General features: G+C 47.7%; 1 protein-coding gene across 2 annotated transcripts in view; it reads right to left on the bottom strand.

The window, feature by feature from the left end:
• Positions 1–204: 204 nt before the first annotated feature.
• The window catches only part of maml1 (mastermind-like transcriptional coactivator 1), a 114,090-nt gene continuing 91,242 nt past the window's right edge, over positions 205–23,052 (bottom strand). For both annotated transcript variants that reach the window (XM_072512691.1, XM_072512692.1), the window contains exon 5: positions 205–4,092. In XM_072512691.1, the coding sequence (XP_072368792.1) occupies positions 3,134–4,092 (959 nt within the window). In that variant the 3' untranslated portion in view covers positions 205–3,133. The remainder of the gene's footprint in view (positions 4,093–23,052) is intronic.

Genomic DNA, 23,052 nt, shown 5'->3' with positions numbered 1-23,052 from the left:
TGCACCACCATCATCTTCTCAAAGGCAATTAGGGAGGGGCAGTAAATGCTGGCCTGTGAAATAATATATATATTTAAAATCAGGAAGACAAGTGTCATTTGAACTAACCAATCTGATTTTCTTAACTGTACATACACACCTGCAACGATATTAAGAAACACATTCTGGATACGAGAAATTTAAAAAGCACAAAAGACTTAAAAATTCTAAGGGGAGAGTAACTTTAAAAACCAGGATTGGCCATAGGTTATGTTCCACCAGAACTCCACTTCAATAGCTCTAATGATGTAGATTTAAAGTCTGACATTACAGCTGAATACAAAACGAAGGTTAGGGTGAGTAAAGTCAATACAATCAAGTGCAGAGTTAAGACTTACAAAAATCATACCAAGAAATGCAGTTTAAAACTATAAAATGCAAAAATATATTACAGACAAGGAACTAAATACTTATCAATTTTTCTTTTATAAAAATGTAAACATTTATATACACAGACACAATCTGACTGACTTAAACGTTAAGATACTGAAAGCACCATGATTGGAAGGCAGTGAATTTGCCATAGAGCATTTCAACCATGGACTGGGGGAAATGGATGGCTGGGACAGCGAAGGTCTGATTTTCATTCCTTATCTGGCCGTTTTTATTCTGATAATCTGCTTCTGCACCAGACAAGTGAAAAAGACACATTCTATTCCCTTGAATGCACCAGGGACACAAACTTCCGCGAGTTAAGAGGCAGATGTGACATGAACCTCCAAAGTGACAGACAGCACGTTGAAAAAGGCAGCAAGTGTGGGGCACTGGTAGGTGGCGGATCTCAATGCTGCTCTCTGTGCTCAAGCCAACAAAGTGAGCGTGAAACAGGTGCTGGATGCATAGTGCAATTAACTTTTTCCGGCTCTCAAACTACTAGTAAAAGCTTGAACCCAGTCTAGTTAGGATTCGGAAATATTTCAATGGAGTTTATTTAACTGATTGACTATAGGCCCAAATAAGACCCACATGCACAAGTGCCTTGACATACGACAACTTGCCATGTTGTCTGTCCCCTCCTGCTCAGAGTCTATGGGGGTGGGGGTGGAAAAAGACGTGAAACAAGACAAAAAAAGTAAAGTGCAAAATATTATTCAATACAGCAATGAAGATCTGTTGCATCTGTAATTTTAAGAACAGTAACAGTAGCATCTCTTGCCTTCTACAATGAGCAAGAAAACAGTGATTATTTTTGTGGGGTACAGTCATGTAGTAAATTATGTTACTAGACTAAAATCCTGAAAATCTGGTAAATTACTGTGAAACCGTCAGATTGTCTGAAACACTGGTTCAATAATGCATTTTAGACAAGGAAACCTGCCACTCTTATTCATCTCAGTCACACAGCAACAAGTCTGACTCTTCACTGCTGTGACGTGGCCTAGAATACTATTGAGGAGAGATAATAAAAGGTGAAATAAACCAAGTGATAATTATATGGGGGGAAAAAAACCAAAATACTGCGGATGCTGGAAATCTGAAATTAAAACAGTAAATTTGGAAGACGAGTCTTATTGGACTTGAAACCCTAGCTGTTTCTCTCTCTCCAGATGCTGCCAGATCTGCTGAGTTTATCCAGCACTACCGGTTTTCATTATTGATGATTTTGTAATGAGTAATTCACAACAATCCTCATGCTACTCTTTCTGAACTTGGCTGGAAAGCCAAGGAAAGAAAACTAAATAAGCTCAAAAATAGGCCAATGTACACAAAAATGACAACAGTAAGTTGAGAACATTGTAAAACTAGGAAGCACTGGTAGATAAGGTGAACCAGAAGGAATACTGGATCCTTCTCTTCAGTAGCTAAAACAGAATGTAAGAGTAGGGAGTAGGGAACTGCATAAAACAGTAGTAGGCTGGAGTAGTGAGGTGCAGTTCTGATCACAGCAGTATAGGAAAGATATGATTGAAAGAGAGAGGGTGGAAAGAGTTAAGAGTATGTTGCCTGGACTGGAGAATTTATTTATGAGTAAAGACTGGAACTGAGGTGGTTGAAGGGAGATCCGACGCAAGTCTATAAACGTCTGACGGGTCTAGCTAGAATGGATGGAAGGCCCTTGTTCCCTTTTGTTGAGGAGTCCATAACCAGGGATATGGCTTTTGAATAAGAGGTTTGGAAGGGATTCAAAGGGAATTCTTTTGACCCAAGGAGTGGTGGGGATCTGGATCCCGCTGCCCGAAAGGGTAGTCAGAGGCAGAAACTCTCATAACACTTGGAAAGAACTTGGACTTTCACCTGAAGTGCTGTAACCTACAAAGCTCGGGATCAAAGTCAGGAAGTGTAATTAGGCTGGATGGTTCCTCGTCAGCTGGTATAGACACGATGGGTCAAATTGCTTCCTTGTGCTGTAACTTTCTATGATTCAATTCAAAGAGTATCATAGAAACGAGACAAAACAAAAACTCAGCAAAACCAGAGTAGAATGCGAATGGCCCTTCAATGCTTCAAAACGTGGTAACTTCAGCAATCACTTGACAAATCACTTACTTTTTGTGAGAAGTAACTGGATGGCAAGAACAGGACACCTCCAAAGCCAAGAAAGGCAAAGAAAATGACAGACAAATGATAAAGTGCTGACTGAGTTGTAACAAACAGGGTGAAGGAGGAAATTCTGAAATAAAATGGAAAACTCTTGAAATGGACAAGAGGCCAACTAGAGATGAAGATCTTTTAGATACGCACTCCTCATTGAATTCACAAGTCTTCACTTTCTATAAACACCGACCACCCTGCAATCTCCACCTTCATTTTTTAATTATGATACTGCAAGCTTGGGTTTAAAAGCGTACAGGGTACAGAGAAGAACGCTCAGTGATCGGATATGGATTTCCCGACAGGTATGGGGCAACCAGTGTATAATAAAGGAACTGTAAAGAAAAAACATTGTTTTTAAATATAAAAGTTTTGTAATCTGATTTGACAGTAAAATAGTATATTTTACTTGTTCATAAAAATGTTCCCAACCATACATTTTTACCTGTCATGTCCCACAGAGGTTATGTTACAGTTTTATTTTTGGTCCCATTTTGCTTATATAAAAAAATTCAAAAATTACACTTCCCACTGATTCCACACAAGGTTCGCAATCTGTCCTTCAGTGGTGAGATCCCAGAAGCTCGTCCAAATCGATTATCCATTCCTCTGTAGTCCTGTTTTTCAAAAGGGAGTCCATCAGGTCTGTGTCTCCAGGTAACCCCTGAATCATGCCACCACCAGGCTGGTTACTGTAGCTAAAAGGTAGTTCCTGGCTGGTGTTTCTTACCTGGTAAACCTGGTTGCATTGGAGGTTGTTCCTCGTGGCCATTTGCTGGCCAGAGGTAAAGCTCGTCATGTCCGGAATGGGCTGGTTTAAACTTGGGACAGTCTGCTGCGAGGGCTGGTTTGTCCGTGTCAGAGGTCCACCTAATGTAGGCATCACTTGGCCACCAACAGTGGAGTTGATGGATCCCACTGGTCTGACTGCAGCGAGACCCGCTCGAGGCAGTACCTGCACAAACTGCTGGCTGGAAAATTTGGGACGAGATGGCCGTACATGGAAAGTTGAGGTACTGCTGAATGCTACTAGATTGCTGTTTGTTTGGTTTTGGTTATTCATGCTTTGTAAGGATTGATGTTGCCATGTTGGATTTTGGTTTGCCACAGCACCTGATAACCTCTGCAAGTGGGTCTTTGAAACAGCCTGGCTCATGGTTCCTTTGTTGTGTTGCTGTTGTGCAAGGGTTGAGCTGCTGAGGTGATTCTGACTGTATCCCGTTACCATGGAAGCACCTTGAGTCATACTAGGCTGTCTCTGCAACGGATTTGGATGCTGCCCATTTCCAATTGTGCCCTGGGCAGAATGCGGAAGCATTTGGTTCATGTTTGACCCCACGTTGTACATATTACCATACTGAGACACTCCTAGCTCTGACTGACCAGCAGCAGAGCTACTGGAGGAGACAGAACTCTGGCTTTGCCCAATCTGGATCATGTTTTGATTCGGAGAAAACAACCGCGAACTACCTGCATTTGCAGCAGCCAGATTTCCAACCGTTGGAAGAACTTGAGTCGAACCTGTAAAACAGAGCACATGGAGAAAATCAGTTACAGAACAGCCAAACTCTATTAATAGAGCTCCCATTAAAACCTTCTCTGCACCTGACCAAAACACCAAGTGCAAGCAAAGATGCGGCTGCCTCAATTACAAAGCGTAGCCCGCCTCTTTGTCTCCTCCATTGATAAAAACCTACTCTGGACTATTGTGGCAGCCATTGCTGTGGGCAGCACTCTCACCTGAGTTAAATCATGGGTTAAAACTACATTCCAAGATTGGAGCATGTAATGCAGGCTGATGCTTCCTCTACTGGGAGTGCACACCACTGTTGGAGACACCACCTGCCAGATAACATGTTAAACACAGGCCCTACCTGCCTGCTTAAGAACACAAGAACTAGGAGGTGTAGGCCACCTGTCCCTCGAGCTTGCTCTGCCATTCAATAAGATTGTGGCTGCTCTTTTTGTGGACTCATCTCCACTTACCCACCTGCTAAACGCAACCTTTTATTCCTTTACTGTTCAAAAATCAATTTACCTTTGCCTTAAAACATTTAACGAGGTAGCCTCAACTGCTTCACTGGACAGGGAATTCCACAGATTTACAATCCTTTGGGTGAAGAAGTTCCTCCTCAATTCTGCTCTCCCTTATTTTGAGGCAATGCCCCATAGTTCGAGTTTCACCCGCCAGTGGAAACAACCTCTCTGCTTCTATCTTAACTATTCACTTCATAATTTTATATGTTTCCATAAGATCCCCCCTCATTCTTCTAAATTCCAGTGAGTATAATCCCAGTCTACTCAGCCTCTCCTCATAAACTAATCCTCTCAACTCCGCAATCAACTTCGTGAATCTCCTCTGCAAACCATCCAGCGCCAGTACATCCGTTCTCAAGTAAGGAGATCAAAACTTTACAGTACTCCAGGTGTGGCCTCGCCAGCACCCTAGACAGCTGCAACATAATCTTGCTGCTTTTAAACTCCATCCCTCTAGCAATGTAGGACAAAATTCCATTTACCTTCTTAATGACTTGCTGCACCTGCAAACCAACTGTTTGCGATTGATGCACAAAGACACCCAGGTCCCTCTGCACAGCCATTTTGTTGTTATTCCTACCAAAATGGATGACCTCACATTTACTAACATTATACTCTTATCTGCCAGATCCTTGCCTACTCACAAACTATCTGTATCCCTCTGCAGACCTTCAGTGTCCTCTGCACACTTTAGCACACATCTTCGTGTCACCTGAGAAATGTGATATTACACTTGGTCCCCAACTCCAGATCATCTATGTAAATTGTAAACAATCCTTCCAAGAGGATCCCTAACTATGTGATCATTGATTATTCAGGTCTCATTACATAGGACCAAATCTAGGATAGCTTGCTCCCTTGTAGGTGCCATTACATACTGTTCGAGGAAACTATCGCGGATACATTCTATGAATTCCTCCTCAAGGTGGTGTAAAATATCACATTGCACTTTTTTGAAGTACTGCAGGAGTGTTCTTCCTAATAGCCTGGGAATACTTATCCCTGGGGATGCTAAACCCTCAATCAACAAAGCTGATTATTTTGTTAACACATTACTGCCTGTGGAACCTTGTGCGTTGCTGCACTTCCTACATTACAAGAGAGCGAGTATTCTGCAAAACATTGGTTGTAATATGCTTTGGGATGTCCTGAGGTTGAACAAGGTGCTGTAGAAATGAAAGTCTGTTTTTGAAAAAAAATGGGCGAAAGTGTCAGTTAGTTAAGAGCAGGCTCAAATTCACCAATTGCTCACTTAAAAAGTTATCCGGTGTGGGTAATGCTGGAAGGCCACTCATTCAGTGCCAATTCCTTAACTATTTTGCCAAGTAGTGAAGGCTCTCTCCCAATGATATATATCCACATCAGGGTGATGTGTCCCTTGGAGGTGGCCACAAATCCACACACTGCTGCCCTTTTACATAATTAAATCACAATACTTGATTTGATTCGATTTATTATTGTCACATGTATTAGTATACAGTGAAAAGCATGGTTTCTTGCATGCTATCTGGACCACTGGGTGCTCTTCCGGGGCAGGTGTGACCTGTATAAGATGGACGGGTTGCATCTAAACCGGAGAGGCATAAATATCCTGGCCGCGAGGTTTGCTAGTGTCACACGGGAGGGTTTAAACTAGTATGGCAGGGGGGTGGGCACGGGAGCAATAGGTCAGAAGGTGAGAGCATTGAGGGAGAACTAGGGAATAGGGACAGTGTGGCTCTGAGGCAGAGCAGACGGGGAGAAGTTGCTGAACACAGCGGGGCTGGTGGCCTGAAGTGCATATGTTTTAATGCAAGGAGCATTACGGGTAAGGCAGATGAACTTAGAGCTTGGATTACTACTTGGAACTATGATGTTGTTGCCATTACAGAGACCTGGTTGAGGGAAGGGCAGGATTGGCAGCTAAACGTTCCAGGATTTAGAGGTTTCAGGCGGGATAGAGGGGGATGTAAAAGGGGAGGCGGAGTTGCGCTACTTGTTCGGGAGAATATCACAGCTATACTGCGAGAGGACACCTCAGAGGGCAGTGAGGCTATATGGGTAGAGATCAGGAATAAGAAGGGTGCAGTCACAATGTTGGGGGTATACTACAGGCCTCCCAACAGCCAGCGGGAGATAGAGGAGCAGATAGGTAGACAGATTTTGGAAAAGAGTAAAAACAACAGGGTTGTGGTGATGGGAGACTTCAACTTCCCCAATATTGACTGGGACTCACTTAGTGCCAGGGGCTTAGACGGGGCGGAGTTTGTAAGGAGCATCCAGGCTTCTTAAAACAATATGTAAACAGTCCAACTAGGGAAGGGGCGGTACTGGACCTGGTATTGGGGAATGAGCCCGGCCAGGTGGTAGATGTTTCAGTAGGGGAGCATTTCGGTAACAGTGACCACAATTCAGTAAGTTTTAAAGTACTGGTGGACAAGGATAAGAGTGGTCCGAGGATGAATGTGCTAAATTGGGGGAAGGCTAATTATAACAATATTAGGCGGGAACTGAAGAACATAGATTGGGGGCGGATGTTTGAGGGCAAATCAACATCTGACATGTGGGAGGCTTTCAAGTGTCAGTTGAAAGGAATACAGGACAGGCATGTTCCTGTGAGGAAGAAAGATAAATACGGCAATTTTCAGGAACCTTGGATGACGAGTGATATTGTAGGCCTCGTCAAAAAGAAAAAGGAGGCATTTGTCAGGGCTAAAAGGCTGGGAACAGACGAAGCCTGTGTGGCATATAAGGAAAGTAGGAAGGAACTTAAGCAAGGAGTCAGGAGGGCTAGAAGGGGTCATGAAAAGTCATTGGCAAATAGGGTTAAGGAAAATCCCAAGGCTTTTTACACGTACATAAAAAGCAAGAGGGTAGCCAGGGAAAGGGTTGGCCCACTGAAGGATAGGCAAGGGAATCTATGTGTGGAGCCAGAGGAAATGGGCGAGGTACTAAATGAATACTTTGCATCAGTATTCACCAAAGAGAAGGAACTGGTAGATGTTGAGTCTGGAGAAGGGGGTGTAGATAGCCTGGGTCACATTGTGATCCAAAAAGACGAGGTGTTGGGTGTCTTAAAAAATATTAAGGTAGATAAGTCCCCAGGGCCTGATGGGATCTACCCCAGAATACTGAAGGAGGCTGGAGAGGAAATTGCTGAGGCCTTGACAGAAATCTTTGGATCCTCGCTGTCTTCAGGGGATGTCCCGGAGGACTGGAGAATAGCCAATGTTGTTCCTCTGTTTAAGAAGGGTAGCAAGGATAATCCCGGGAACTACAGGCCGGTGAGCCTTACTTCAGTGGTAGGGAAATTACTGGAGAGAATTCTTCGAGACAGGATCTACTCCCATTTGGAAGCAAATGGACGTATTAGTGAGAGGCAGCACGGTTTTGTGAAGGGGAGGTCGTGTCTCACTAACTTGATAGAGTTTTTCGAGGAGGTCGCTAAGATGATTGATGCAGGTAGGGCAGTAGATGTTGTCTATATGGACTTCAGTAAGGCCTTTGACAAGGTCCCTCATGGTAGACTAGTACAAAAGGTGAAGTCACACGGGATCAGGGGTGAACTGGCAAGGTGGATACAGAACTGGCTAGGCCATAGAAGGCAGAGGGTAAGCAATGGAGGGATGCTTTTCTAATTGGAGGGCTGTGACCAGTGGTGTTCCACAGGGATCAGTGCTGGGACCTTTGCTCTTTGTAGTATATATAAATGATTTGGAGGAAAATGTAACTGGTCTGATTAGTAAGTTTGCAGATGACACAAAGGTTGGTGGAATTGCGGATAGCGATGAGGACTGTCTGAGGATACAGCAGGATTTAGATTGTCTGGAGACTTGGGCGGAGAGATGGCAGATGGAGTTTAATCCGGACAAATGTGAGGTAATGCATTTTGGAAGGGCTAATGCAGGTAGGGAATATACAGTGAATGGTAGAACCCTCAAGAGTATTGAAAGTCAAAGAGATCTAGGAGTACAGGTCCACAGGTCATTGAAAGGGGCAACACAGGTGGAGAAGGTAGTCAAGAAGGCATACGGCATGCTTGCCTTCATTGGCCGGGGCATTGAGTATAAGAATTGGCAAGTCATGTTGCAGCTGTATAGAACCTTAGTTAGGCCACACTTGGAGTATAGTGTTCAATTCTGGTCGCCACACTACCAGAAGGATGTGGAGGCTTTAGAGAGGGTGCAGAAGAGATTTACCAGAATGTTGCCTGGTATGGAGGGCATAAGCTATGAGGAGCGATTGAATAAACTCGGTTTGTTCTCACTGGAACGAAGGAGGTTGAGGGGCGACCTGATAGAGGTATACAAAATTATGAGGGGCATAGACAGAGTGAATAGTCAGAGGCTTTTCCCCAGGGTAGAGGGGTGAATTACTAGGGGGCATAGGTTTAAGGTGAGAGGGGCAAGGTTTAGAGTAGATGTACAAGGCAAGTTTTTTTACGCAGAGGGTAGTGGGTGCCTGGAACTCACTACCGGAGGAGGTAGTGGAAGCAGGGACGATAGGGACATTTAAGGGGCATCTTGACAAATATATGAATAGGATGGGAATAGAAGGATATGGACCCAGGAAGTGTAGAAGATTGTAGTTTAGTCGGGCAGTATGGTCGGCACGGGCTTGGAGGGCCGAAGGGCCTGTTCCTGTGCTGTACATTTCTTTGTTCTTTGTTGCTATACAGACAACGCATACCGTACATAGGGAAGGAAGGAGAGACTGCAGAATGTAATGTTACAGTCATAGCTAGGGTGTAGAGAAAAGATCAACTTAATACGAGGTAGGTCCATTCAAAAGTCTGATGGCAGTAGGGAAGAAGCAGTTTTTGAGTCGGTTGGTACGTGACCTCAAACTTTTGTATCTTTTTCCTGACGGAAGAAGGTGGAAGAGAGTATGCCCGGGGTGCGTCGGGTCCTTAATTATGCTGGCTGCCTTTCCGAGGCAGCGGGAATTGTAGACAGAGTCAATGGATGGGAGGATGGTTTGCGTGATGGATTGGGCTACATTCACGACCCTTTTATACATGGAGAAAACAATGTTCTTTATACCATGATCAGCATGCAAAGGTAATGATTTGCTTATAACTGTTCACAATTTGTTTGCAATTTGATAAACAAAGTATTTTGCATAAAAAGCTTAATCTCCAATCACTTTCTGTTCAACTTCCCCATGGCCTAGCCCTGAACCCACATCATTTCTGATTTTCTCTCTCGCTCTCTGTCCTTACGCCCCTATTCAAGTTAATTTTGTCCATGAGCTCCACCCATGCTCTCTATTTTATACCCATTAAATCGCTGCCCACTCTGTCTCACTTGCTAATGAGAACTGTAACTGGTTCCTGTCTCAATTATATATTCTTCTTTCATAACCGTATCATCTCTCAAACCACCCATACCCCAGGATGATTCCTGACAATTTAACAGCAGAATGGTACATGTTATAAAATACGACAGCTAATGGTGCACTAATCACAATTTTAACTACTCGAGGAGCGTGAGCACAGAATTCATTGCTCTTAAAAAAAAAAAAATTGAATCAAATGCCAACATAGCAGCAGTGTTTGTCTCCCTCTTTTAGAGGAAGGTCATCATCACAATGACAGATTTTAAAGTAAAGTCTATTTCTCTAAATTCAAATTATATTCACACAAGAATATTCAACGAGAGTATTGCTGAAAAAAGACGTTGTTGAAGCTTTTCATTTTTGACTCATTAGGAAAGCTCACAAGAAAACCAAATGTAAAGGGAACAACAATTTGCATTTCATAAAAGAGTGCTGATTGGTAGGCACAGTGGTTAGCACTGTTGCTTCACAGCGCCAGGGTCCCAGGTTCGATTCCTGCTTGGGTCACAGTCTGTGCGAAGTCTGCACGTTCTCCCAGTGTCTGCGTGAGTTTCCTCCGGGCGCTCTGGTTCCTCCCACAAGTCCCGAAAGAAGTGCTGTTAGGTGAATTGGACATTGAATTTTCCCTCTCTGCACCCGAACAGGCGCCGGAATGTGGCGACTAGGGGGATTTTCACAGTAACTTCATTGCAGTGTTAATGTAAGCCTACTTGTGACAATAATAAAGATTAGACAAGTGGACTCCGGAGAAGAGTTGCCAGGGAGAATGCACCAGAGCCCACTTGCCAACCAATCAACACTCTTCTCATGAAGTATAAATTGTTGTTCCTATAAGATGTCCTGATGAGTGCAAGACTAAAAGCTTCGACATGTCATTAAAAAAAAAAATTAAATGCTCAATTCTTTTTTTTACAATTAAGGGGCAATTTAGCGTAGGCTGTGGGGGCGAGACCCACACAGACACGGGGAGAATGTGCAAACTCCACACGGACAGTGACTCGGGATCGAACCCGGGTCCTCGGCGCCTTGAGGCAGACAACATTCAACCTGCTGAAAATTTTGCTGCCTGACTGGTTAGTATTAATTACCTTCCCAAAGAAATGCTGGCTATTTCATCTGGAGTTGAACTCAACCTGGTTTCTGAGCTATTCAACTGCATCTTGCTGGAAAATGCAAACCAATTCACCAAAAGGAACCAATCATATTTCTGCTCCATGCATCAGGTATGTGATTCAGTCCACCGTTTAAGCAGCTCAGCCTCAGAAAGAATACTGAAATTCCTCTGGTCATAAAACAGGAGATTGTTTATTACTCTCACCTCTTCTATAATCTGTAGAATGTAAACCTTGCGATTATGAAATGCCCAAGGGGAAGGGACTTCCGGTTGCGGCGATGCACTGCTAAGCCGCACGTTTCGGCAGCTCCCGTTCTAATGGACTTTTGGGCTCTTTGAGAGCCCCAACGGAATTTTTTTTTAGACCAAGCCCAGTGTGGGGTGACGAAGGAAGATCCCCCCCTCCCCCGTGTGTGTATGGAAAGGACCACTGGTAGTGGCCAGATTGCGAAGGATCCTTTGGAACAGCGGCAGAGAAGAGAAGGGAGAAGCAAGATGGCGGCGGATGGAGCCCAGGCGGCATGGGGCCCGGACCAGCAGGAATTCCTCCGACGATGTGTGGAGGAACTAAAGAAAGATGTGCTGGCGCCCATGTTATTGGCAATCGAGGGACTGAAGGAAACACAAAAGTTCCAGGCGATAGAGCTCCGTGGAGTGAAGGCAAAGGCAGCCGAGAATGAGGATGAGATACAGGGCCTGGTGGTAAAAACGGAGAAGCATGAGGCGTTACATAGGAGGTGCATAGAAAGGCTGGAAGCCCTGGAGAACAGCTCGAGGAGGAGATGTTGTTGTGATGATGTTGCTGATGAGAGCTGATGTTGGGGCTTATGTGAGCACGATGCTCCATACGCTAATGGGAGCTGAGGCCCCAACGGGCCCCCTGGAGGTGGAAGGAGCGCACCAGGTCCTTGTGAGAAGACCAAAGGCGGGTGAAATACCAAGGGCGATAGTGGTGAGATTCCACCGCTTCATGGACAGAGAGGCGGCCCTGAGCTGGGCCAAGAAGGTACGGAGTGGCAAGTGGGAGAATGCGGTGATACGAGTGTATCAGGACTGGAGTGCGGAGGTGGCGAGAAGGAGGGCGAGCTTTAATCGGGCCAAGGCGGTGCTTCACAGGAAGAAAATAAAATTCGGGATGCTGCAGCTGGCACGTTTGTGGGTCACACATCAGGGCAAGCACTACTACTTTGAAACGGCAGATGAGGCATGGACCTTCATTCAAGAGGAGAAACTGGACTAGATCTGAGAGTTTGATGTTTGGGGGGGGGGGGGGGGGGAAGTAACGAGGTGGTGGTACAGGAATGTAAAGTGGGGAAAGGGGAGGTTTATTATACAGCAATGTTGGATGGGGAATTTCTCCCCCTCATGGGGAGACACAAAGAAATTTGGGCGCCGGTGGGGAAAAAGGGACAGAGAGGGGGAGGGGGAATGAGGGAGCTGCGCCACAGCGGGGCCGATAGGAAAGCACGGGGTTCTTTTTTTCCCACGCTATGGAGATGATGGCGGGAAGATAGGCGCGGGAAGTAGAGAGCCCCACACGCAGGGAGGTCAAAGAGAGAACGGGGGAAGCCGGGGTCAGCTAGAATTAGCTGACTTTTGGAAGCATTATGGGGGGAGTAACCATGCTAGAGGGGGATCTAGCGGGGGGGACGGGGGGCTAACTGGGTTGCTGCTGCTGAGTGCAAGGGGGAGCTGGCAAGAGAAGAGGGCAGCACGGTAGCCTTGTGGATATCACAATTGCTTCACAGTTCCAGGGTCCCAGGTTCGATTCCCGGCTTGGGTCACTGTCTGTGCGGAGTCTGCACATCCTCCCCGTGTCTGCGTGGGTTTCCTCCGGGTGCTCCGGTTTCCTCCCACAGTCCAAAGATATGCAGGTTAGGTGGATTGGCCATGATAAATTGCCCTTAGTGTCCAAAACGCCCTTAGTGTTGGGTGGGGGTACTGGGTTATGGGGATAGGATGGCGGTGTTGACCTTGGGTAGGGTGCTCTTTCCAAGAGCCGGTGCAGACTCGATGGGCCGAATGGCCTCCTTCTGCACTGTAAATTCTATGATTAAAAAAGAGGTGGTCGGGACGGGAAGGCGCCGCCTGGGGGACAGATGGGTGCGCGGGACCTGGAGATCCACGGATCCACCCCCCCCCCATTTGTTGCATAAATCCCCCGAGCACCTTAGCCGCTGCCGGCCTTCTCCCGGTCCTGCATCTAGACCTGTCTAGCCCTGGAAATGGCCCAGAAAAGGGAATGGCGAGCGGCCCCCCAATCCGGCTGATCACGTGGAATGGGAGAGGCCTAAATGGGCCGATAATAAGGGCCCGGGTGTTCGCGCACTTAAAGAGACTGAAGGCGGACGTAGTCATGCTCCAGGAGACGCACCTGAAGGTGGCGGATCAGGTTAGGTTAAGAAAAGGATGGGTGGAACAGGTGTTCCACTCAGGGTTGGACGCGAAAAACAGTGGGGTGGCGATACTGGTGGGGAAACGGGTATCGTTCGAGGCTAAGAACATAGCGGTGGATAACGGGGGCAGATATGTGATGGTGAGTGGTAGATTGCAGAGAGAGGCGGTCGTGCTGGTGAATGTATATGCCCCGAACTGGGATGACGCGGGATTCATGAAGCGGATGCTGGGACGCATCCCGGACCTGGAGGTGGGAAGCTTGGTAATTGGGGGGGGGGGGGGGGGGTACTTCAACACTGTGCTGGATCCAGGGCTAGACCGGTCTAGATCCAGGACCGGGAGAAGGCCGGCAGCGGCTAAGGTGCTCAGGGATTTATGGAACAAATGGGGGGGGGGGGGGTGGATCCGTGGAGATTTGCCAGGCCGTTGGCTAAAGAGTTTTCCTTTTTCTCCCACGTCCACAAGGTATATTCCCGAATAGACTTCTTTGTTATGAGTAGGGCACTGATCTCGAAGGTGGCAGGAACGGAGTATTCGGCCATAGCCGTTTCAGACCACGCCCCGCATTGGGTGGATCTGGAACTAGGAGAGGAGAGCAGCGCCCACTCTGGCGACTGGATGTGGGACTACTAGCAGATGAGGGGGTTTGTGGAAGGGTGCGGGGGTGTATTGAGAGATACCTGGAGATCAATGACGATGGTGAGGCTCAGGTGGGGGTAGTATGGGAAGCGCTGAAGGCGGTGGTTAGAGGAGAGCTGATCTCTATTAGAGCCCACAAGGAGAAACAAGAGGGCAAAGAAAGGGAGAGATTAGTGGGGGAGATTTTGAGGGTGGATAAAAGTTATGCGGAGGCCCCAGACGAAGGACTATATAGAGAAAGGCGAAGACTTCAGACGGAGTTTGACCTGCTGACCACAGGAAAGGCAGAGGCACAGGGGATGAGATATGAGTATGGGGAAAAGGCGAGCCGGCTGCTGGCCCACCAACTTCGAAAGAGGATAGCGGCGAGAGAGATTGGGGGAGTTAGGGACGAAACGGGTGCTATGGAGCAGAGAGCAGGGAAGGTAAATGAGGTGTTCAAGACCTTTTATGAAAGGCAATACAAGTCCCAACCCCCGGGGGAAAAGAGGAAATGCTACATTTTCTGGACCAACTAAGGTTCCCGAGGGTGGAGGAGCAGGAGGTGGCAGGTCTGGGGGTGCCAATCGAGGTGGACGAGGTGACTAAGGGACTGGGGAACATGCAAGCAGGGAAGGCCCCGGGACCAGGCGGGTTCCCAGTGGAATTCTACAGGAAATATGTGGACCTGTTGGCTCCGCTGCTGGCGAGAACCTTTAACGAGGCCAGGGAAGGGGGGGGTACTACCCCCGACAATGTCGGAGGCGACGATATCATTAATTCTGAAGCAGGATAAAGATCCGCTGCAATGCGGGTCATACAGGCTTATCTCACTCCTAAATGTAGACGCCAAACTGCTGGCAAAAGTGCTGGCGACAAGGATAGAGGATTGCGTCCCGGGGGTGGTGCATGAAGACCAGACAGGGTTTGTAAAGGGGAGACAACTGAATGTTAACGTTCGACGGCTGCTGGGGGTGATGATGACGCCCCCACCGGAGGGGGAGGCAGAGATAGTGGCAGCGATGGATGCGGAGAAGGCATTCGATAGGGTGGAGTGGGACTATTTGTGGGAGGTGCTGAGGAGGTTTGGGTTCGGAGAGGGGTTTGTTAGATGGGTCAGACTCCTATATGGGGCCCCAGTGGCAAGTGTAGTCACAAACCGGCAAAGATCGGGGTATTTTCGGCTACACAGGGGAACAAGACAGGGGTGTCCCCTGTCCCCGTTACTGTTCGCGTTGGCAATTGAACCACTGGCCATAGCGTTGAGGGACTCTAAGAAGTGGAGGCGGGTGGTTAGAGGGGGAGAGGAGCATCGAGTGTCGCTCTACGCTGATGACTTACTGAGATATGTTGCGGACCCGGTAGAGGGGATGCCAGAGGTTATGCAGATACTGAGGGAGTTTGGAGATTTCTCGGGATACAGGCTAAATATGGGGAAGAGCGAGCTTTTTGTAATACACCCCGGGGACCAGGGAAGAGGAATAGACGCTCTGCGGTTAAGAAGAGTGGAAAGGGAGATAGGGGAGGAAACAGAAGGGCGTCCACCCTGGAGAATGGACATGGGACTAATGGCAGATGAAGGGGTGTGTCTAAGGGTGAGGGGGTGCATTGAAAAATACTTGGAACTCAATGATAACGGGGAGGTCCAGGTGGGAGTGGTCTGGGAGGCGCTGAAGGCAGTGGTTAGAGGGGAGCTGATATCAATAAGGGCACATAAAGGAAAGCAGGAGAGTAGGGAACGGGAGCGGTTGCTGCAAGAACTTCTGAGGGTGGACAGGCAATATGCGGAGGCACCGGAGGAGGGACTGTACAGGGAAAGGCAAAGGTTACACGTAGAATTTGACTTGCTGACAACGGGTACTGCAGAAGCACAGTGGAGGAAGGCACAGGGTGTACAGTATGAGTATGGGGAGAAGGCGAGCAGGTTGCTGGCCCATCAATTGAGGAAAAGGGGAGCAGCGAGGGAAATAGGCGGAGTGAGGGATGAGGAAGAAGAGATAGAGCGGGGAGCGGAGAGAGTGAATGGAGTGTTCAAGGCATTCCATAAAAGATTATACGAAGCTCGGCCCCCGGATGGGAAGGAGAGAATGATGTGCTTCCTGGACCGGCTGGAATTTCCTAAGGTGGAGGAGCAGGAGAGGGTGGGACTGGGAGCACAGATCGAGATAGAGGAAGTAGTGAAAGGAATTAAGAGTATGCAGGCGGGGACCGGATGGATTTCCAGTCGAATTTTATAGGAAATATGTGGACTTGCTTGCCCCGATACTGATGAGAACCTTTAATGAGGCGAAGGAAAGGGGACAGCTGCCCCCGACTATGTCGGAGGCAATGATATCGCTTCTCCTAAAGAAGGAAAAAGACCCGCTGCAATGGAGGTCCTATAGACCTATTTCCCTCCTAAATGTAGACGCCAAGATTCTGGCCAAGGTAATGGCAATGAGGATAGAGGATTGTGTCCCGGGGGTAGTCCATGAGGACCAAACTGGGTTTGTGAAGGGGAGACAGCTGAATACGAATATACGGAGGCTGCTAGGGGTAATGATGATGCCCCCACCAGAGGGGGAAGCGGAGATAGATGGGTACAGCTGCTGTATAGGGCCCCGATGGCGAGCGTGGTCACGAATGGACGGGGGTCTGTGTATTTTCGGCTCCACAGAGGGACGAGGCAGGGATGTCCTCTGTCCCCATTATTGTTTGCACTGGCGATTGAGCCCCTGGCAATAGCATTGAGGGGTTCCAGGAAGTGGAGGGGAGTACTCAGGGGAGGAGAGGAACACCGGGTATCTCTTTACGCGGACGATTTATTGGTGTATGTGGCGGACCCGGCGGAGGGGATGCCAGAGATAATGCGGATACTTGGGGAGTTGAGAATTTTCAGGATATAAGCTGAACATGGGGAAAAGTGAGCTGTTTGTGGTGCATCCAGGGGAGCAGAGCAGAGAAATAGAGGACTTACCGCTGAGGAAGGTAACAAGGGACTTTCGCTACTTGGGGATCCAGATAGCCAAGAATTGGGGTACATTGCATAGGTTAAACTTAACGCGGTTGGTGGAACAGATGGAGGAGGACTTCAAGAGATGGGACATGGTATCCATGTCTCTGGCAGGGAGGGTACAAGCGGTTAAAATGGTGGTCCTCCCGAGATTCCTCTTTGTGTTTCAGTGCCTCCAGGTGGTGATTACGAAGGCTTTTTTCAAAAGGATTGAGAAGAGTATCATGAGTTTTGTTTGGGCCGGGAAGACCCCGAGAGTGAGGAAGGGATTTTTGCAGCGTAGTAGGGATGGGGGGGGGGGGGGGGGGGGGGGGGGGCTGGCGCTACCGAGCCTGAGTGAGTACTACTGGGCCGCCAACATCTCAATGGTATGTAAGTGGATGGGAGAAGAGGAGGGAGCGGCGTGGAAGAGATTGGAGAAGGCGTCCTGTAGGGGGACTTGCCTACAAGCCATGGTGACGGCGCCGTTGCCGTTCTCACCGAAGAAATACACCACAAGCCCGGTGGTGGTGGCTACTTTGAAAATTTAGGGGCAATGGAGACGGCATAGGGGAAAGACGGGAGCCTCGGTGTGGTCCCCGATCAGAAATAATCATAGGTTTGCTCCGGGGAGAATGGATGGGGGATTTGGAACATGGCAAAGAGCAGGAGTAACACAATTGAGAGATCTGTTTGTAGATGGGACGTTTGCAAGTCTGGGAGCGCTGGCCGAAAAATATGGGTTGCCCCAAGGGAATGCATTCCGGTATATGCAACGGAGGGCTTTTGCGAGGCAACAGGTGAGGGAATTCCCGCAGCTCCCGACGCAGGAGGTGCAGGACAGAGTGATCTCAAAGACATGGGTGGGGAACGGTAAGGTATCAGACATATATAGGGAAATGAGGGACGAGGGGGAGATTATGGTAGATGAGCTGAAAGGGAAATGGGAAGAAGAGCTGGGGGAGGAGATTGAGGAGGGGCTGTGGGCTGATGCCCTAAGTAGGGTAAACTCATCGTCCTCGTGTGCCAGGCTAAGCCTGATACAATTTAAGGTGTTACACAGGGCGCATATGACTGGAGCACGGCTCAGTAAATTTTTTGGAGTAGAGGATAGGTGTGCGAGATGCTCGAGAAGCCCAGCGAATCACACCCACATGTTCTGGTCATGTCCGGCACTACAGGGGTTTTGGGTGAGGGTGACAAAGGTGCTTTTGAAGGTGGTGGGGGTCCAGGTCAAACCAAGCTGGGGGTTGGCTATATTCGGGGTTGCAGAAGAGCCGGGAGTGCAGGAGGCGAAAGAGGCTGATGTTTTGGCCTTTGCATCCCTAGTAGCCCGGCGCAGGATACTGTTGATGTGGAAGGAAGCCAAGCCCCCGGGTGTGGAGACCTGGATAAATGACATGGCAGGGTTTATAAAGCTGGAACGGATTAAGTTCGTCCTAAGGGGATCGGCTCAAGGGTTCACCAGGCGGTGGCAACCGTTCGTCGAATACCTCACAGAAAGATAGAGGGAATGGAAAAGAAGAAGACAGCAGCAGCAACCCAGCGGGGGGGGGGGGAAGAGAAAGAGGAACCAGAGGGATTCTCAGGGATGTCAATATATAAGTATAATATGTATAGGTTGTTGTTATAGATAATTGTATATTGGACGGTTAAAACATATTTTTGGAGAATATTTATCTGGGACAAGGCAGTTGCCATTTAGTTTTGTTTTGGTTTTTGTTTATATATTATTTATTTCTTGTTTATAAAACTGGCCATTGTTATTTATATTGTGATATTACTGTGTAAAGGATACACAATGTACTGTGATGGTTGGCCAAAAATTTTCAATAAAATATTTTTTTTTAAAAAGAGTGGAAAGGAGCTTCCGATATCTGGGGATCCAGGTAGCCAGGAACTGGGGAACTCTACACAGACTTAATCTGACGCAACTGGTGGAGCAGATGGAAGAGGACTTCAAGAGGTGGGCTATGTTGCCGCTCTCATTGGCGGGCAGAGTGCAGGCGGTAAAAATGATGGTCCTCCCAAGGTTTCTTTTTGTATTTCAGTGTCTCCCCATTCTGATCACAAAGGCCTTCTTCAAAAAAATAGACAGGTGTATTATGAGCTTTGTGTGGGCAGGGAAGACCCCGAGGGTAAAGAGGGGGTTCCTGCAGCGCAGTAGGGATAGAGGGGGACTGGCGCTGCCGAGCCTGAACGACTACTACTGGGCCGCCAATGTGGCGATGGTTTCTAAGTGGATGAGGGAGGGAGAGGGGGCGGCATGGAAGAGGCTGGAGATGGCGTCCTGTAAAGGAACGAGCCTAAAGGCGCTGGTGACGGCGCCGCTGCCATTCTCCCCGAAAAGGTATACCACAATCCCAGTGGTGGTGGCAACCTTGAGGATCTGGGGGCAGTGGAGGCGACACAGGGGGATGACGGGTGCCTCGGTGTGGTCCCCGATTAAGAATAACCACAGGTTTGTCCCAGGAAGGATGGATGGGGGGGTTCCAGAGTTGGCAACGAGTAGGAATTAGGAAACTGAGGAACCTGTTTATAGACGGGACGTTTGCAAGTCTGGGAGCGCTGGAGGAAAAATGAGTTGCCCCCGGGGAATATCTTCAGATATATGCAAGTGAGGGCGTTTACGAGGCAACAGGTGAGGGAATTTCCGCTGCTCCAGACACAGGGGTTCCAAGATAGAGTGATTACCGGGGTATGGGTCGGGGAGGGCAGTGTCCGAAATATATCAGGAGATGAGAGACGAGGGGGAGGCGATGATAGAGGAGCTGAAGGGAAAATGGGAAGAGCTGGGGGAGGAGATTGAGGAGGGGCTATGGGCTGATGCCATAAGCAGGGTAAATTCGTCGTCCGTTGTGGCAACCGTTCCTTGACTATCTCGCGGAACGTTAAGGGTAGATAGAATGACAGCAGCAGCAACCCGGGGGGGGGGGGGGGGGGGGGGAAAGAGAGAGAGAGAGAGAGAGAGAGAGAGAGAGAGAGAGAGAGAGAGAGAGAGAGAGAGAGAGAGAGAGAGAGAGAGAGAGAGAGAGAGAGAGAGAGAGAGAGAGAGAGAGAGAGAGAGAGAGAGAGAGAGCGAGCGGGAAAAGGGGGGGGAGAGAGCAACACTATTTTCTTTTGTTATTTTGTTAGTTCACTATATTATTTAAATAAGGTTATTTACTAGTTATTGTATTATTTTTATGTTGATTTGTAAAAATGGAAAAATTGTTTGAAAAATTTAATAAAATATATATTTTTTAAAAAATGAAATGCTCAAGATGACAAAAAAAAGATAATTTGATAACTGGTCATTTGAAAACTCTTATATAACTGTAAGAATGTTTACCATCCTGTAACTGATAGAAGTAACAAAGGGAAGCGGTGAATGGGTTTGAGAGATAGCAGGTGCTGTTTGCAACACAGGCTGCAGCACTTTGCCTGAAGCAAAGCCTTGTAGGGAAAAGTCATCTTGCCAAATTAAATTTGAGAACTCGGAGCTGGATGTAAAATCAGAGTCAACTGCCAGCTGCTTGCAGCACTGGAAATCCACCCCACCAGCACCAGGCAGATGTATCCGACAGTCAAGGAATTCAAATAGGCACCGACAACTGCCTCGGAATCACAGAATATAGGGCACAAACAGATCATTCAACCCAAACAGTCCCAGCCAGTACTCCTGTTCGAATCCCTGCCTCCTCCCATCTTTTCTTATCTAAACTGGCGAACAATCATCTTTCCTCATCTCTTTTGTAGGTTTGTACATCGATTTGCTTCAATTATTCTCTGTGACAGCAAGTCCCACATTCTCACCACTGGCTAGCTGAAGAAGTTTCTTTCTCCCAAATTCCGATTGGATTTCCTGGTAACTATTGATGGCCTCTCGTTACGCTCTTGCTCACAAGAGGAAACATCATTTCATTATCCACTCCAACAAAACCTCTCAATTTTAAAGGCCTCTCAGTTGCTTTTTTCCAAGAGAAAAGAACCGGCCAGTTAATACTTTCCTGATCTTTGTACCCACACATTTCTGGCATTATTCTTGTAAATCTTGCACCCTCTCTAGTGCCTCAACTAGAGACTTTATAATAAGTCAACCAGAATCACACACAGTGTATCAAGTATGGTGCGACCAAGATTTGAAGATGTGACCAAGCAGGGGGTGTGAAACCTTTCTCGGTGAAGACGCAAAGTCAGTACTTCGGCTGTTGTAGGAACATAGTGTAGCCACTTAAAATGGCAAACACCCGATTTAAAATGGCGAACGGCAAAGGCTGATGGGAAAGTCAGCCAACAAGACACAAACGAGCAGCTGCAGGTTGGCTGTGTATTTACCTCTGGAAAGGCCACTCAATATAGATACCAGCAACCATCAGCATTACAAAACAACAGCCACCTGCATACTAATGAGCAACCCCCGGAACAATAAGCAACATTTAGACACACAAAGCCAAACCAGACTCTTCGGCGCCAGCAGGAGCCTACACAAAGGAGGTGAACGAGCACCTCAAGACCACCCATCGATCAGAGAACCGCTCCAGCATTGGAGAAAATCGAACCAAGCGATTGTGACAAAGTCCAATCACTTGGGACCAGGTACAGGGTCCGCCCCGAAAGGCGGGAAGTCCCTGGGGACGATAAGAATTGAGCCCCAAGTTCAAATCGCTCTCGTCTCTCTTCTCTTCCTCTCCACCTCTTCGAGCTCTTTGTCCTGCCCGGGTCACCCAGCAACAACGAACCAACATTGCCCGTGACCGGAGCAGTGAAGATCGAATCGTAAGTTTAATTCAACGCTCACTACGAGATAGGCGCTCCTAGCTACCAATCTGTACCAACTTCAAATCCCGCAGGCTCAGAACACGAACGAAAGGCCATTTGTTCCCCTGACCTGGTGGGCCAGTTCCAAGTTAAGTATAGGCCTGTTAGTTGTAGAAGTAGCTTAGACGTAGAATTTGTGCATGAGTAGCGATTACTGTGTATAATAAATGTGCTTTGATTTAAATCTTACTAATCGGTGTATTGGATTATTGATCATTACTCGGGCTTGAACCACGTGGCGGTATCATAAAGATACCTGGCGACTCAAGAGCAAAGGTAATAAAACAGAGCATTTGAACTCAGGCAAAATCAGCAACAATAGGACTTGCTCCGCCATTTGATAAAATCATGGCCGATTTCGGTGTGGTCTCAACTCCACTTTCCAGTCTGTCCCCCATAATCTTTGACTGCCTCGTCTATCAATAGCAATCAATGGGACGCGGATTGAGGATGCTCGAAGTGATGGATCCAGTGAACGGGAGGAGTAAAGGAGCGAGCTTGTACTATCGCCTTGGCGTTCTATTCTGCCATGTCCGAAAAATAAGTTAGAATGGAACTTCCATCTGCACTAACTGCTTTGGGGACAGACATGTGATTGGTAAGAATAGAGTTAAGCGATAATGTTACTGAAGTAAGAAACCATACATCACAGGACTTCCGATGGCGACATGCAAGTGGAGGTCACACGTTGGGTGGCTCCTGCTGAGCTTTTGGCTTTTTTGGGGGGGGCCCTTCACACCATGTTTGGGGAGAATGTTATATGATTAGTCATTGGAAAGTCTAAGGCACTCAAAGGATGGTTAAAACCTAGAAAAATAATCCGGGGATCGTGGGTTGGAGGGCCAGAAGCCAATGGAGTACTTTGTGGAGATGTTCGCCAAGTTGATGGGGGAGGAGGAGGACCCCTCCCTCTATGGGTTGGGCAGGGCTCACCGGTCGCTCTGGCCGAAACCAAAGGCAAATGAGTCACCAAGAGTTGTGATAATAGGCTTTCACATGTATCAAGTGAAGGAAAAGATGCCGAGATGGGCGAAGCTGAATCGAGAGGAGAGGTAGGGGCTTTGATATTCGTATATACCAAGATCTCACTGTGGAACTGGCAAGAAGGCGTTGCACAAAATCAACGTGAGGTTTGGGGTGGTCTACCCGGCGAAGCAGAGGCCGGACACGGAGAAGGTCCAGGGCTGGAGCAAGGAGACGGAGGTATTGTGGGCGAGGATGGAGGCAG

This window comes from Scyliorhinus torazame, chromosome 7 (assembly GCF_047496885.1).
Source record: "Scyliorhinus torazame isolate Kashiwa2021f chromosome 7, sScyTor2.1, whole genome shotgun sequence".
Taxonomy (NCBI): Eukaryota; Metazoa; Chordata; class Chondrichthyes; order Carcharhiniformes; family Scyliorhinidae; genus Scyliorhinus; species Scyliorhinus torazame.
Note: the sequence above shows the minus strand (reverse complement) of the source record. Positions and strands in the feature narration are given on the sequence as shown.